Raw genomic sequence first — 16,984 nt, 5'->3', positions numbered from 1 at the left:
CTGGAGTTCCTCTGCTGGGATTTCTATTATTAAAAGAAATTCAATATTTCTTCCTTCTATGATGCTGAAGTAATAAACACAAGAAACCCACTAAAAAAAAACCTAAATAATAAATGATGTTACGTTCTAAAACCAGTCCAATAACCAAAGATGAGTTCATTCTCATTCCTGCTGAATTTGAGAAGGTGAAAAATAAATGATCTATATAATTTATCACCTTAATAATTATCAAGTCATTGGCTGTGTTCAAATCGCATACACTACACACTCAATGAGTATATACTGTCTACTCTGTACGATGAATATCATTAGTATACTTTTTGCATTTGGAACCTACATATCGTTCATTCTACACTTTTACTTTGAAAGTTCTGAAAACATTTTAAGTGAGAAAGTGACCAAGTAGAATATCAACAACCCTCAGAAACACATTCCATATTGTCCACCATTTACCACTGACAAAACTTCCTGTTAACTTCAAAACAAGAGCCCTATTTACAAAAGAGTTAAAAACTAATGGAAGACAAGAAGAGACACTTTTATTCTGAAAGAGGATGTTTGATTTTAAGCTTGCAGCCGGTCCAAGGACCATTTTACGTTCCACTCACATTGCATCTTGTTACAAAATGTCCCCATGTGGTATACATACAGACGTACTCAATCATTCCATATCTAATGTGAACACACTATTTACTAATTTTGACGTCAGACTTGGTATGAGTAGTACTTTAGTACTGGACTTCAGACACAGCCATTGTTTCCATGAAAAGATGTTTTGAGGAGAGACGTGAACATTTCAGCTGCACTTTTCTTTGAGAAGAGGCCGATGTGATTTAAAAAGTGCTTTGAGAGCAGCTCTGAGCTGTCACTGTCACTCAGAGTGAAGCGGCGGCGTTTCCACAGAGAGCAGCAGATGAAGATAGATGGGCCCACTGACTGATCCAGGCTCTTCGTTACCTCGACCTGAGCTGATGAAGCTGTCAGTGACAGACACACAGCTGGCACCGCCACAATAAATAAACCAATGAGGGAAAGGAAAATGGAGAGCTTGGATGAAAAGAAAGGAGGTGGTTGGTTTAAAGTTTGTGCCTTTATATGATGTTTTTGGCTTTCTGCTAGCATTAGTTCAAATCCCGATAGCCTCTAAACATTAACATTAACATAATAGATCAGTCATAGCAGGGTTTGGTATCATTAGTTCAGTGCAATGTGTGTGTGTGTGGGGATTAACTGGCAACCGAAACCCCACTCTGCGCCGGCAGGTGAAGTTCATACGATTCATGGAGAGGTTCAGACTATTTCATCCAGAAAGATCTTTGGTTAGCTAGCTCATTTAAAACATGGAAACTTTTTGGATAATCGGTATCAGGAATTGTTAGGAATCGGGAATCGTAAGGAATCAGAATCGAAAAGAGGAATCGGAACTGGAATTCTTCTCCTTCTCCTTCTCCTCCTTCTTCTGCTCATAAACAGTAAATGTAGCGTTAACTTCATGATGCCAACTTTAATTTAGTTCTGTTATGTTTTATCTTCAGCAGTAATCCACTATGTACAGTATTGATGTATGTGGAGTGGTGGTGGTGGTGGTGGTGGTGGACGTCTTTGAAGAGAGAGCAAAAACGAAAGCAAAAAAAGAATGAATAACACATTTAAACACAATTTATCAGAGGGAGCAATAAATGTCCGTTCTAGGGCCGAGCCACTGTATAAAAGCTTTGGATCAGAAGTGATGTGTCCCTTAAGGCCAGTGATAACTCCCCGTTTATAAGTGAGTGTGTGTGAGAGGGAGAGACAGACGGAGAGAGGGAAACAAACACAGAGAGGCAATAATATCTGTAAAAATGCTGAAGAGAGAGATGATGGCGGAGGGAAAGACAGAGCGAGCTCACTTTCATTTTCCATCTTTGCCAACTCCATCTGATCCCAGGCGCTGATGTGTTTCTTTCTTCATTTGCAGTTAGCGGCTAGATTACATGGCATACTCTCAGCTGTGGGTCTCCAAATGACTTGTGAACGAGTGAATGAGTGGAATGCGGCTTTGAGTACACCCGTGTGTGTGTGTGTGTGTGTACCTGTGTGCATGTGTGCTTTGTGTGAATCCACCTAGCAGAGCTCATGTGGGGCCGTAAAAATAGCCGTAATTATCCCTGACTGATTCTCTCCTGAGGTGAATGTGGGGGGAAATGAGCTTTTTGTGAAAATAGGCGCCTGCATCTCATGCTGCGTATGCAGCGAGTAAATCAGTCCCATTTATTCTCAATGGTCAAAAAGATTAAACAAAACTTTAAGGTCACAACTTCTGGCTGATTAATTGTACAATGAATTAATGACTTTATTTTTAGGTGTAAAAGTCAAACATTGTTAAAGCTGCTACGTCTGATCATTTTAATTAGATAAAATCATAGTTTGAACATACTATACATACATACTCCAAAAAGAAAAAAAATTGACGTAAAGGTACACAAAATAACAACAAATGTAAAGCAAAAAAATAAATAAATAAATCAAAAAACAAATAAAATGACTCAAAAAACATAAAAAAAAACATATACAAATACTTTAAAAAACACAGAAAATGACATAAAGGTACACAAAATCAACCAAAAAAAAGGCTCAAAACATAACAGAAAAACAAACAAAAATACCTGACCTAAAGGTACGCAAAATGACAACAAATATATGAAATTACTGAAAAATAATATATAACATGCACAATGCACAAAATGACCAGGACACCATACTTAAAACAACAAAACAAAATAAAATTACTCAAAAAAAAAAAAAACATGGCAACAACAACAAAAATATGAAATGACTGAAGAATAAATAAAACAAAAAAACACAAACAGCATGACTCAAAAAACATGAAAAAAAAACGTACAAAAATACATCAAAAACACACAAAATGGCATAAAGGTACACCAAATGGTAACACATATAAAATGACTACAAAATAATATATAACACGGCAAAAAAACATCCAAATATATCAAAAACACACAAAAAGACAATGAAAACATATACAAATACGACCACAACACTTTGTTTTTTTCTTCTATCTTTGTTACTTTTTGCTCTTTGTTGAGCTTTGACCAACACAAACAGTTCCACCTTCTCTCTGCGTGAATTCTTAAATAATCCTCGGGAGGCCAAACGACGAAGAAAGAAACGTATGGGAGAACAGAGTCATTAAAAAGCCAATTACCCACAGGTTTGGTGCTGCAGGGAGGAAAACAGTAGAGTTTATGGAAACATACGTGTGTGTAGTCGATATTTTATGTGTGTTTTAGTCCGCTCTAAAAATACTTTAGTGCCCCATGTAGAGCAGGATAAAAAGGTAAAAAGTCTTAAAAGGCAATAAGTTCATGAATGTAAAAATAAGGCTTTAATTATCATTAAAATGTCTTCAATCAACGTTTCAAAAGTCTTAAATTTTAACACAATACGTATGATTTTATGATTGTAATTAGTCTCGCATTTAAAAATAAATGGTAATATTCATTTTAAAATATATGTATATATATATATATATATAAAAACAACATTGCCTGTCCAACAAAGATTTTTTTTCAAAAGTTTTTATTTTTTTATTTTTGTAGTCGTCATGTGTTTTTGGAGTGATTTTGATTTATTTAGTGGGTTTTTTGTGTATTTTACTGTCATTTTGTGTACTTTCGTATCTATATTTACTGTGAAGTTGGTCTTAAATTTTATTTCAAATGGCAATAAAAAGTCTCAAAAAATCTCAAATTTGATTGGACTGCAGCTGTAGGAACCCTGTAGACGTGTGTTATGCATGTGCGTATGTCTTTAAAAGCAGATCTTTAATTCAGCGTCTCATAAATCTGTTTCAACCTAATTACAGCTTTTTAATGTAATTTAACGGTACCTGGGGGGGTCTCGCTCATCGATCATTCTCATACACGTGTAGGCGTGGATCGGCTGAATGCAATTAGAGAAAATACACTTGTATTGCTTCATAATGTGCGTGGATTAGCGCATACACACACACACACACACACGAACACGTCTCCTTACACAATGTGGTCTAACAGTGGATTTGGACTTTCTTATCATGTCTGCTTTCAGAATGACTGTATTTAGTTTATTTTAATGTTTAAAATACAACCATTACTATGGGACGTTAAAGTCTGTGTAAAGCAAATTATTGTAAAGACGTTTTCTTCTAAACACATTAAATATGTCATAAATGTTTTCCTTGAAACATGTAAAAAGCCATTCAACACATTAATAATGTAATTGTGGAGCTTCAAATTTCTGTGTTCAAGATTTAATGGGCGGGTCAGAAATCATAGTCGCGCTACATAACGGAGCCATCGTTAGCATTAACCCGACCCTGCTCCAGGAGGCGCAATTCGACCCCTAGTCAAAAACAAACCACATATTCAGACTCGAGGGAATAAAACGCGGTTCTGACTCCACCCAGGAGAGATGCACACATTCAGACTCGGGCGGAGCAGACCTTTCTGCTGACACATCATTTGGCCCCATACGACCACTTTTGGAAAACCAATGGGAGAAGCAGTATCAACGCTGGAGCCACTTTCACACTGCTCTCTCCCATAGACACAGTACACGGAGACAGCGCCCTTCCCACGTGTGGGCGTGGTTCCAGCCCCTCTAGCTGACACGCCCCCAGAGCAGAGAGAAGTGCTTTTTTCCCTTTCTTTTAAATTTGTCTCAGTGGTCAACGACACGTTTCTGTGGTGTGACAAACTCATAGCACACATTTATTTCTGCTTTACACGACTTTAAACAAGTTCCTTCACCCTAACACATTGTGTTGTACATGACTTTGGATAAAAGTGTCTGATAATTGAAACCGTAATCTTATAATTAAACATGGTGTCAAAGGCAATGATGCTAAATGATGGATAAGTGATGACACAGACCTCTGTTACACTAGTACACTGGGAAGGCAAAGCTCATTTTTGAATAGATCTTAGCAGTTCAGAACTAAGTCATGGAAATTTGGTAAAACATTTTTTAAAAAGTTCTGGAAACGTTTTGAAAAATCATTGTGGATAAAGTGTGGGAACCCTGAGCTACTCATACTAAGTTTGTAGTGCGTTCACATTCAGAATCAGAAATGCTTTATTTATCCCAGGGTGAAATTATGTCACAGAGGCTCAAAAAATATTACAAATGAAAAGAATAAACACCAAAGAAAGAAAGGAAAAAGAAAGTAAATACTGTTATTAAATTATGATTAAATAATACAAGTGCACACATTACAGTAGAAACAATATACAAAAAAATACAGATGTATACAAGAATCAAAAAAGTGTTTGAGTGATGAGTTAGTATGGAAAGATTGAGTACACGAGAAATCCTCAGATGTATACTATATGGGGACATTTTTTGAGTATGCACGGTGGGCACATTAGTCATACTCAGCCGTCCCATGATGCATTGCGAGCAGAATGTAAAATGGTCCTGGGACCGGCTTCAAGCTAAAAATCAAACATTCCCTTTCAAAATAAAAGCATCTCTTTTCGTCTTCCATTAGTTTTTAACTCTTGTAAATTGGGCTCTTGTTTTGAAGTTCACAGGAAGTTTAGTCAGTAGCACAAAGAAAGGTCTCTGAAAATCTCTGAATTGTGTGAATGAAATGTGTTTCTGTGAGTTTTATGGATCAAATGAGCACATGTATTCTACTTCAGAGGGGCCACGGGGTTTGTTTGATCGAGGGCCACGTTATGTCGGCTGCATTTAGAAAAATAACCAATCTGAGCATTAAAGAGTTTTTACCATTCTGTGCATTTCTTTAGTCCTTTTGTGTATTTTTCCTGTAAAATATATGTTTTTAGGAGTCATATTGTGTATTTGTGCTGTCATTTTGTGTTTTTTGGAATAATTTTTGTGCATTTCTGTTGTCATTTTCCTTGTTCGTTAGTACTGTGGGTTTGCAGAGTCATTTTTCATGTTTTTCTTGTCTTTTTGTGTACTTTTCTTGTTAATTTCTGTCATTTTATATATTTTTCTGAGTAATTTTGTGTATAACTTTTGTCATTTTCTGTGTTTTTCTGTGTCTTTTACTGTATTTTCCCACAATATTGTCATTATATGTTTTTCTGAATGTATTCTTGCTTTTGTTTTGTGAATTTTGTACGTTTACTTTGGGGGCCGCCACATGTGACCCCCGGGCCGCCAGTTGCCTATGTCTGTTCCACTTGGTCACTTTCTCACTTAAAATGTTTTCAGAACTTTCAAAGTAAAGGTGGAGAATCAACAGGAGATTTAGCCTCAGTGTGAACGAGGTTTTTGTCCTTGTAGGTTCCAAATGCATCTTGGGAAACTTGGAAGTATACTTCAGTGGGAACGCTCACCATACTAATCATACTAATAGTATATAGTTGCCAGTATATACTCATTGAGTTTGTATGGAGTGTGCCATTTCCAGCACAGCCACAGACTTGGTCTACTCGTGCACGTAGACACAATAATTGATGAAAGCCTTGGGGAAAACAAGCCAGAGATGACCTCCCATCCATTGTCTTAATGTCACCAGTCACATGATCAATCTTTGATCTCCTATAGGTCAAACCAACCAACCAGCGGTGGAGAAAGCAAAGGCTTTTGGGATTTAGAGTTCCCCTGGGTTACGCTACTTTCTGCACCAGGATTTACTGTGTGTGTGCGTGTGTGTGTGTGTGTGTGCGTGTGTGTGAGACTTACAGCCTTTTGTATTGAATATCCATCAGAGTAGAAACAAGAGATGCTGCCCCTGAAGGCCTGATCAATACTGCCAATCACACTGTCTTTAGCACCTTATTAGGAACGGATTACTGGTCGCCTTCAGGGCCTGGAGGCCTATGTTTATGTATGTGAGATAACTCATTCATCCGTTTCCTGTTAAACAGAAGAAAAAACCCCTAGAAACCAGCTTTCATACTCGTTATTAACTCATCAAAGGTAGATTTACTTTGTCGTTGTCGTCTTTTTTTCTTCAGATGATTTAGACGCCTCTGACGTTTCCCTGATTTTCATGGATCACAAAATGTTTCTCATTAAACAACATGGTTTAACTTTTCCTTGACTGGCAGCTTACTAATTGAAAACACACACACGCACGCACGCGCACACACACACTGTATGAGGCTAAACATATTATATTTATTATTTGATTTATCTACCCACATTAATATTGTTGCAGCTCAGGTGATTCATCTAATTAATTAACTAGTTAATTTCTTCATCAATGACAACTTTAAATAAAAAAGTCTTACAAAATGTCCTAATAATCATCGTCAGAGCCGTTTCTGCCTATATGTGGACTTTGTGATTGCGATGGGCCGTGTTAGCTACACAGTCTTTTGTCCTTTGTTCTTTGGTTCTCACTTCTGGGATAAAATAAAGTATCATCTAATCTTCTCTTTATCCCAAACATGCTTGGACATAAATATAGGATATCAGTCAGTCTATGTTTTGGTCATTGAATTTTCTGAAATGGAAAAACAAAAAAACAACAGGTTATTTGAAGTTTGTTTTCATATTAAAATTGAAATTCAAGGCTTTTTTTTTACCAGGGTCAAGAAGGGATAAACAAACAAATTATATGAATTATCTTTATATTTTCCCTGCTGTTTAAATATGTATTTTGAACCGTACTTCAAAATCATTTTTGAAATGGCAAAACAAGGCTCGTCATCTGCAGAAATTGCTGCATATTTATATCACACTGAAGTGGGAGTGGAAGGGATTTTATATATATATATATTTTTTTTTTTCAAGGTTACCATGATATACAGTTTTGGTCATAATGCACAGCCCTAGATGGAAGCACCCCTATGCGCCATATTTTGGCTTCAAAAACGACTACAGTGCACGTCCACTGTGAATTACTCACAGTATAATTCCAATAAAGAAAGGAGGAGTTGAAAAACAGTGCCTGAAGCTTCCTGATAGACATTTCCAGGCCGTGAGTGGACTTGATCCTATCTCAACTTATCACCATATCACATCTCTGTCTCTGGATTTCAAGAAAGTGAGTGAATATGTGAAAATTCAGAATTTATACCGAGCCCTTTAGAAGCTGAAAGAGCAGCGTCAGATCTTTAGCTCAGAGCTGAGAACGCGCCGTAATCCACAGACACAAAAACACCCGATAGAAGAACGAAAGAGAGATGAACGCGACACAGAAGCTCTGAGCAGAGACCTCCAGGGAGCCATTTGAGTGCCACGTATCACATCCACGCCGTGTTCCAACAGAAAATGTGGAAATGTAACAGATCTGTTTAAGAGCAATTTAGTCTGAGTTTCTTTCTTCTGTGTTTCATCCTTCAACTTTAAAAATGCTACTGGAAGCCAAAAAGGTTCATGAGATGTTTCTTCTTCCTCTTCAAGGTGATTGTTTGAGTAGTGGCCAGTTTGTTCGGTATAAAAATAACAATGTTCATTATCTATTTTCATTACGGACGGTAGTAACTTGGCATGTTTGCAATATCTGGATATTCTAACCAAACTGTCCTTCTGTTCTTCATATTTATCTCACAAACTCCTGTTTCAAAGTGACTTTCCAGTGTTTTTACAAATGTAGCCTAAAACCTTTGAAATGTATATATGTGCAACAAAATACATTATTATGCACCATATTCAATCACATGATTGATGATGTCACACGGCCCCACTGCCTGTAAACATCCCATTGTTTTTTTTTAGATCATTTAGCAGCTTTTTACATAATTGATCAGCTTTTAAGATCATTTAGCAGCTTTTTACATAATTGATCAGCTTTTAAGATCATTTAGCAGCTTTTTACATAATTGATCAGCTTTTAAGATCATTTAGCAGCTTTTTACATAATTGATCAGCTTTTAAGATCATTTAGCAGCTTTTTACATAATTGATCAGCTTTTAAGATCATTTAGCAGCTTTTTCAGTCAAAATGACAACTTGTGCTGTTTTTGGTTGCTCTAAATAATCAGGAAAAATTAAACATGTTGATATAAACCTCTTTCGTTTACCGAAAGAGGATACAAACCCAAAAAATAATTTGTGGCCACAGGGGGCGACAGTTCCAACTCTGCAGTCTGGTAGTAGACAATGAAGCAGAGAAGGAGAGCTCTCCTAAGGGGCCTTTACTCTCCCTTAAACAGTGTGCTGACACGCTCTGGTGGCTGAAGTTAGCAAGTAAATCAAGGACTGTTGAAGACAAACAAATCCTGAGAATAGAAGTCTATTTGGGAAAGAGTTCTTCAACAGACCTTGGTTTACTTGCTAACTTCAGCCACCATAGCATGTCAGCGCACACAACACAACACAAAATGCCCTGACAAACCCCACAACACAACACAAAATCAAAGTGCATACAAATACAAACCCCACAACATAATACTAATAATAATAGTGGCTTGGATTTAGACTCAAAACGCATACAGAAACCATTATTCACTCACATGAGTTATACTGGTGGTGGCAAGCTACAATGTAGCCACAGGTGCCTTGGGGCATACTGACATTCATGCACAATTCATACCCATTCGTAGGCAATGTGGGTAAAGTACCTTGCCCAAGGACACGGTGACAATGACTTGGCTAGAGCGGGATTCCAACCCCCACCCTTCAGTTATTGGACCAAACCCACTTTACCACTGAGCCATGGTCTCCTACAACACAACACAACACAACACAACACAACACAACACAACACAACACAACACAACACAACACAACACAACACAACACAACACAACACAACACAACACAACACAACACAACACAACACAAAAACCCATCCAAATTCAAACTACAACACAATAGAAGCCTGACAAAAACCAACAACAGAAATAAAAATCCTCAAAGAAGAGTTATTGTTAAGTTTTAAGGCTTTTCGTCATTCTGTGTTGTGTTGTGTTGTGTTGTGTTGTGTTGTGTTGTGTTGTGTTGTGAGCTTTCAGGGCCACCGTAATCATGGGTTCATCTTTGGAATCTTTTAAAGTATGGCAGGTCTGTCAGACAACACGTGGAACACTAGGAATACACCTCATCAGCTAATCAAAGTGTTTTGGAATTCTAAGTTGATGAAACATTAATCAATAGATTTGATCAGCATGTAAAGTGTGTTTCTGCTGCTGGTTGGAGGCTTTTATTCCTTTGCCTCAGGGCGGCTGTGGTTGTAGGTAGAATGTTACCATCACTGTGACTGCTATGAATACATAGTAGTGTTTATATAAAGACCTTTATAAGTCTATATACTTATGTGTGTGTGTGTGTGTATAGAGATGGGCGATATAGATATGAAAAAAAAAAAATCTAGATAATTTCTGTTATTTATTACTTTAACGATGAATAAAAACAATAAATAAATAAATAAATATGTAAATACAACAATTCCCAACTTAAGGTGTAAAATAGCTCTGTACAAGTTGAGAATATTACACTCCAAATGTCTTTGACAATTAGACTTTTATGGTTTTCCTTTAATAAAATCTGTAGAAACTTTAAACGTGTGTAAGCTGCTACTTTAGGTCAGTGTTATTTGTGTTTTTATTATTTATTTTTTTATTTTTTTAAACATGGCTGGAAATTGTATTTTAAAACTCATGCTATGTATCATAACAGTTCTGTATCAATAATAGTACAGTTTAATCCATTCCTCTAAAAGGCAAATGGAAGCTTTTGCCCAAAGGCACTTCAATAGCAGTGTTATAGATTTAAAAATCTGTTGCTCTTTGATTTCTACTGCTTTGGAGATGAAAAGGAAAAAAAAGGAGGAAACATCTGCTCTCATTGCAGTCAGTTTGTTGGGCTGAACTGACCCACTTATATTGATGTACGTTAAACTGTGTGTGTGTGTGTGTGTGTGTGTGTTTACACAGTCGACTGATTCTCACGTTAACAGATTAACGCTCACTGACCTCACATCTGGCTAATGGTGTGAAATGTTGGTTTAACTCTCGTCTTCTTGGCTTCATCACTTATTTTTACTTTGACGTGATCGTACGTGTTTGAATAATATTGTGTATTTTCTTATACATGTTTGTTAACTGTTAGAAAACGTTGTAATATACACAGTATATACAGTATAGTGTGGTTTATCGGCTGCTGGTAATCAGTGAGTGCCCCTAGTGGTCAGTGAAGTAACTCTGTGACTAACAAGTTTATTAAAGGTCCATATCATGTTATTTTTCACCGTCATCTCCATTTGTTCTAAGAACCCCAAAAATATAGTCTTTGAAGTTTATTTTCCCAAACTCGCCTGTTTTCCAGAGTTTTAGCCTCTAAAAACTCCTCACAAACAGGCTGATTTGCGTCCTACTTATGCTATTCATGAGTGGGCGTGTCTATAGATGGGACACTGACTTCCTCTTCCCTGCACGGTGAAGTAGGGCCCACCCACTCTGTACTGAGCTCATGCTGCTTTATAAACACAGACAGAGTGTGGAGGCGGGGCGTTCACCGGTACATACATAGACCGTAGAAAATACATACATAGCACTGAGCGAAGGACGCAGAATTACTAACCTTTGTGGGCGTGTCTGTTTACATGTCAATCACGGCAGAGAGCTTCCTGGAGGCGTGGCTTCTCCCGCTCAATGCCGCGTCAAATTCGTCATCAAAGTGGGAACGAGTCATCAAATTGTAGCACAGAAAAGTTCATTTAGCTTAACATGGGCCCTTTAAAGATAAAACTGTTTCCCAAGTATTCACAACAACAAGTGGGATTGTTTTTTTACACTTTTGTTGGCGTAGCATATCTGTTGGATTGTGATGTTTAATCAGAACTGGAAGTCAGACAATAATATGGTGCAAAAATAGTCACTTTACAAAGGGAGACATTTTCAAACATGGAAACAAGCTCTAATTTTTAGTTTGGCTGATAAAGTTGTCATTTTGCTCTGGCTATGGTATAGTATACCTGTATATAGTACAGTAGATCTCAGTATAATGAGAAACCTTGTCTAATAGATTTTTGCAATGTTATCAGTCAGATATTTTCAAGCCTAGACCTGTAAACATGCACTGTGACTTTATTTTTCTTATTTATCTTTATCTGCTTTTTAAAAATGTGATTTAAAATATCTATATTTTGTTAAATTGTTGTGAGTTGGAGTTTTTTTCTGTTTGTGGAAGAATTCAAAGGTAATCAGGTCAATTTTCAAAAAAGCAAACAAACAAAAACAGCTGTTTATGCAGAGTTATGGAGAAAATCATAGTAAAGTCTTAAAATATTGCAACTTTTGCTGCAAAATCAGGCGTTTTGTTGCAACATTTACACAAATTTGCAACATAATCCTGCAGAGACTGTTAAATGTAACGATAGACTGCAGGTATCAGGTCCAAAGTGCTCTTTGAGTCCAGGATAATTTGATATTCAGGTTTTAGATCAACTTATATTAACTTATTTATGATAAAATGCTTTAGTTTTTGTGAGATAAATACAAAACTGGAATTCAGTGTGGAGAATTTGATATGTATTACTGTAGTGGCGTTTTATTATGGAATCAGAATTGTGTCAAAAAGAAAGAAACAAAAATGTGTGAATTGCAACAACAAATAAGACGTTGCAAAAAAAAAAAAAAAAAAAAAAAAGAATACAATGTATTACTTATAATGTGAATATATGATGGAATTATGTAAATATTTCTCAACTGAATTCATGTAAACTTTTAGTGTGAATGAGAGGCCATTTGGAAGTTGTAGATGCAACAAAACTGGCTTATGAATGTTGACGTGTCAAAATCCGTCCACCAGGATCTTCCTAATCATCATGACATCACGAAGGATCTTGATGATGTGTAACTAGCACAAAACTCCTCAAATTGAAATAATATTTCACCATAAACTCTCCATGGGAGCACAAATATTAATAATTAGCCTGACATGACCACAACATGATATGTGAACGCTGTGAAATCTCTAAAATGGCGACGCCAACATACGAAGGGATCGTATGTGTGTTTGAGGCTAAATGGGTATATACGTATATATTTATATATATATTTATTTAACTCCCAAAAACCTTTCTGACACAAGCTAGTAATAAAGCACAGATCATCTAAAGCAGTGGTTCTCAAACTTAAAGACCATATTGAAGTTGTGAATGACACATATTTTAAATCATCTTCTTTTGTAAAAACTGAAAGTGGAATGGAAGTTATTAGTGAATTGATTCCTAACTTTTTGAGACCCCGTATCAATAACAAAAATTTCAAGCCAAAATCACTGATTTAATGCCTCCTGAACTAGCTGGGCTAACGCTATTAGCATAGCTCCTAATCAAAATAGAAAGATGTCGACACAGGAGGATGGTTCACGTGCCTTTAACTCTTTTACTCGTGTTGCAAAAACGGCAAAAGTCGCACAACGACATAATGGCCGCAGCATTACTATACCAAAAGAACGTTTTCACCAGCAGAGCCATGTTGTTGTTGCAGCAGCGTCTTTGCGGCGCATGGCGATGACGACATCATCATTTGTTACAGTGTGATTGGCTAAAATAAATCATGGTGGACAGGAAATTTGCCCAATCAGCTTCAAGCATTTTGTTCATGTCCCTCCCTGGTTATGAAAGGGTTCACCAGACATAGATCTAGATCAATGTGGAGAACTGGAGTTAGAGGGAGGGGCTACACATCACATCTCCCACCTGGCACGGGACCAGGACTGACACTTGTGTTTTCAGTTCATGTTTCAATCAAGATCATAAAACCCCGTATTTTTAATACTTTTCCACTCTCTCTCTCTTTCTCAAGTACCCCCTGTAGTGCCATCACGTACCCCCATTTGAGAAACATAGATTTAAAGTGTTTGAACCCATCCAGTGACTGTCCCAGTCAGTGTAAACAGAGTACTGGTACTTCTCCTTCTCTAACTTTCTCTGACTCTGTTAAAGCTACAGTCACACCTGCTTGATTCGCTAGCTTTTCACTTTCCTGCCAAAGCGTCTCCCAGTCACTGAGTCTAATGCAGCAGGTCAGATAAAGTGGGCCCATAAAACTTCCTCCTCCTCCGTCCGTCTGCCATAAAGTAAAAAATAAAATCACACTTTCAGCCAGAAGCCGACAAAGAAACGGTTTTATATTAGTTAGCCTCGACCCGCAGGCTGGAGATCATTAAAAAAGCAGATAAATGATAAAAATGCCGTTTTGCTTTTTCACTGCATTAAGCGCTAAATGTATCGCCAACACTATCAATATAGTAACACATCGTTTCTTTGTAATTAGCAGCTTTTTCCACACATTTATTACACATTTTTATCAGCTTTTATACACTGTCACATTAAAGGTTCTGAGCTGCCAAGCACTGATTGTCTTTGTCATTTTTATGAGTCATTTTGTAGATTCTCTCAATTTGTATGTTTATGTTGTTGTTTTGAATGCTTTTTAATGTAATTTTATGTTTTTGGACTAATTTAGTGCATACTTTGACTTGTTCCTGCTCTTTTATTGTGACTATTCCAGGTTCGTTCATGGTGGTGAACGCGTCGGGTCAAGCGTCGGGTCAGAAAGCTCACCTCTACATGCCCACCCTGAAGGAAAACGACACCCACTGCATCGACTTTCTTTACTCGCTATCCAGCCGGGACGGAGCCAGCCCTGGCACGCTCAATGTCTACATCAAGGTGTGTGTGTGTGCGTGTGCGTGAGCGTGTGTGTGAGCGTGTGTGTGAGCGTGTGTGTGAGTGTGTGTGTGTGTGTGTGTGTATCTCACAAATTTAAAGAGCGTTAGTGAATAACAGAACTTGAATGATAGAAACCAAACAGAATGTAAAGTCGGACGATACACTGAGTTCATGATTCAATACACGATAACGGGACAACGAAAATGATACATTAGGGATGTCGACATTAGCGTTTTTTGCCGATATTAGATATGCTGATATTGTCTGACACTAAACTTCTGGTATTAATCGATTTCTTTATATATATATACAAAGACTGCCCCTCCCCCCAGCCTAATCATTTTAAGTCTCATGGAAATAACAGGCTAAGCGTACTTTAAATGGAAAAAGTGTCAATAATTCCTAATGTTGTGTATGGAGTGCCAAATGTAAAAACTCAAACAGCATGTTCTATATCGTTGAAAAAGAAATCTAAATCTAAATGTAAAATCCTAATGTAAATGTAAAATCCTAATGTAAATGTTAAATCTAATTGTAAATGTTAAATCTAAATGTAAATAATAAATATAAATATACATGTTAAATCTAAATGTCAATGTTGAATGTAAATGTAAATGTAAATGATAAATCTTAATGTAAATGTTAAATCTAAATGTAAATAATAAATAGAAATGTTCAATCTTAATGTAAATGTTAAATCTAAATGTAAATGTTGAATTTTAATGTAAATGTTAAATCTTTAATTTAAATGTTAAATCTAAATCTTATATTTAAATCTAAATTTTAAATCTAAATGTAATCAATATATATAGATATAAATGTATTTATTTTTGTAAAAACTCAAACAGCATGTTCTATATCATTGAAAAATAAATCTAAATGTGAATGTCAAGAATAAATCTTAATGTTAAATCAATCGCCAAGTGTAAATCTAAATGTTTAGAAAATATGCAAAGTGTGTGTGTGTGTGCGTGCATGCGTGGGTGTGGGGAGGGGGGTAATCGACATGCGCTGACTTGCCCACTTTGTATATTTTCAAAACATTTAGTTTTACACTTGTTGACATTTGAGATTTAGATTTAACATTTAGATTTAGATTTAACATGAAGATTAATATGAAAATTGAGATTTAACATGAATATTTAGATTTAGCATGAATATTTAGATTTAACATTTACATTTAGATTTATTTTCCATGTTCACACATTTCTAACAATGATATAGAAGATTCTGTTTTGCATGAATTTGTTTTGAGCTAAATGTTAAAGAAAGTGAGTTAAATGAACAACAACATAATTAGTCCTGATGTGTAAATGATTGACCTATTGCAGGTGAATGGAGGAGCTCAGGGTAACCCTGTGTGGAACGCCTCTGATACTGTCACTGAGGGCTGGGTGAAGTCAGAACTCGCCATTTCCACATTTTGGCCAAACTCCTACCAGGTAACAGCTTATTTATTCTACACCATTAAACATCTATACATTTAAATCATGTGTTTTAGACAAATCAAACAATAGCCTTAAATCTACCTCACCACATATGATGTAGATACTGTCTCATGACTTTCATGTACATTATAAACATGTTTCTTTTTGAAACCATAAAAAGTTTTTTTTACATTTAAAAACATGTCATTTGAGTGTTAAATTTAATTGAAAAAGGGGCTGGATTTCACTCAACAATTAAGTGTGTCATTTTGTTTATTTTTGTCATATTGTGTATTTTGTTGCCATATTGTTTACACTTTTCTATTATTTTGTATGATTTATGTTGTTTTATGTCTTTTTGTTATAATTTTGTGTTTTTTGAGTCATTTTGTATATTTTTGTTGCCATATTATATATTTTTTAAATTATTTTGTATGATTTTTGTTGTTTTATATGTTTTTTACGTTTTTGTCTTTTTGTTGTAATTTGTATGTGTCATTTTGTATATTCTCGTATGTTTATGTTTATGTTGTTGTTGTTTTGTATGCATTTTAATGTCATTTTGTGTTTTTTGAATAATTTAGTCTGCATGTTTTTTTCCTATATGTTGTTGTCTTGTGTGTTTTTGTTGTTTTTTTGTATATTTATAGGCACATTGTGAGTTTTTTTTTTAATTAGTTTATTTCCTCCATTATTTAATGTTATGTTGTGTTTTCTTCTTTAGTTTGATGTGATATGACATGCCCTCCTCTACTACCTGTCTATAGTGAATAAAAATAACGCTCCGGTCACAGATGTGTTGGTGATAATGAGTGAAAATATAAAAGAGATATAGCTTCGCTGTTGTCTCAGTGAAATGAGTGTGTGAACATGTGTGTTGGATCTTTTTAAGGTGGTTTTATTTTTATTATTTGTGTGTGACCTCACGGAACTGCTGCAGCATTCCAAACACCCGTGTGTCCCTGTGCTC

At 36.0% G+C, this 16,984-nt stretch overlaps 1 protein-coding gene across 1 annotated transcript in view; it reads left to right on the top strand.

The window, feature by feature from the left end:
* The window catches only part of ptprt (protein tyrosine phosphatase receptor type T), a 341,442-nt gene that overhangs the window by 72,207 nt on the left and 252,251 nt on the right, over positions 1-16,984 (top strand). Inside the window, exons 3-4 of the mRNA XM_028445860.1 lie at positions 14,427-14,587; positions 15,919-16,029. Coding sequence (XP_028301661.1) covers positions 14,427-14,587; positions 15,919-16,029 — 272 coding nt within the window. The remainder of the gene's footprint in view (positions 1-14,426; positions 14,588-15,918; positions 16,030-16,984) is intronic.

This window comes from Gouania willdenowi, chromosome 5 (assembly GCF_900634775.1).
Source record: "Gouania willdenowi chromosome 5, fGouWil2.1, whole genome shotgun sequence".
NCBI classification, from domain to species: domain Eukaryota; kingdom Metazoa; phylum Chordata; class Actinopteri; order Blenniiformes; family Gobiesocidae; genus Gouania; species Gouania willdenowi.
Note: the sequence above shows the minus strand (reverse complement) of the source record. Positions and strands in the feature narration are given on the sequence as shown.